The 660-nt window shown below is 50.8% G+C and overlaps 1 protein-coding gene across 2 annotated transcripts in view; it reads left to right on the top strand.

Moving 5' to 3' along the window:
* The window catches only part of SMYD1 (SET and MYND domain containing 1), a 44,971-nt gene that overhangs the window by 29,031 nt on the left and 15,280 nt on the right, over positions 1–660 (top strand). For both annotated transcript variants that reach the window (XM_003799186.1, XM_023518796.1), the window contains one exon: positions 151–340. In XM_003799186.1, the coding sequence (XP_003799234.1) occupies positions 151–340 (190 nt within the window). The remainder of the gene's footprint in view (positions 1–150; positions 341–660) is intronic.

Here is a 660-nt window from a genome sequence, read left to right as displayed (position 1 = left end):
ATCACATTCCCCTTTTGAGAGGAATGGGAGTTTTCTCAGAGTGCTCATAGTTTCTGTCCTAGAGATTGGACTTCATGAAACCTTGGAGGGCATGATTCCCATTTTCATAGGCCTTGATTTTACACTCATTTTTTTTTCATCCTGTTCCAGAATTGAGCTCCGGGCCCTGGGCAAGATCTCAGAAGGAGAGGAGCTGACTGTGTCCTACATTGACTTCCTCAATGTCACTGAAGAGCGCAGGAAGCAGCTGAAGAAGCAGTACTACTTTGACTGCGCGTGTGAGCACTGTCAGAAGAAGCTGAAGGACGACCTCTTCCTGGCAGTGAAAGACAACCCCAAGGTATTTACAGCCCCACTTCTGGGAGCGCTGTCTTCTTCAGGAGCCAGTCATGGGTGGTTTTGTGCCCCTGTCTACACCTCCCCAGTGACAGCCTGCAAACCCTGGGGAGGTGGCATGCAGTGGTGGACAGAGCACTTCGGGTAGGTCCCAGGCTGTGTCCCAGCACCACCACTTGGCAGGTGTTTGGGGAAGTGGCTCCATTTTCTCAACCATAAAATAGGGATGATGGCCCCACTTCAGGTTGTTATAAGGATTAAGCAAGATGATTTTGCTGGCCTGGTGTGGTGGCTCATGCCTCCTGTAATTCCAGCACTCTGGGA

Source organism: Otolemur garnettii, unplaced genomic scaffold (genome assembly GCF_000181295.1).
Source record: "Otolemur garnettii isolate 467f Iridium unplaced genomic scaffold, OtoGar3 scaffold00147, whole genome shotgun sequence".
Taxonomy (NCBI): domain Eukaryota; kingdom Metazoa; phylum Chordata; class Mammalia; order Primates; family Galagidae; genus Otolemur; species Otolemur garnettii.
This window is presented reverse-complemented; position numbering and strand designations above follow the sequence as displayed.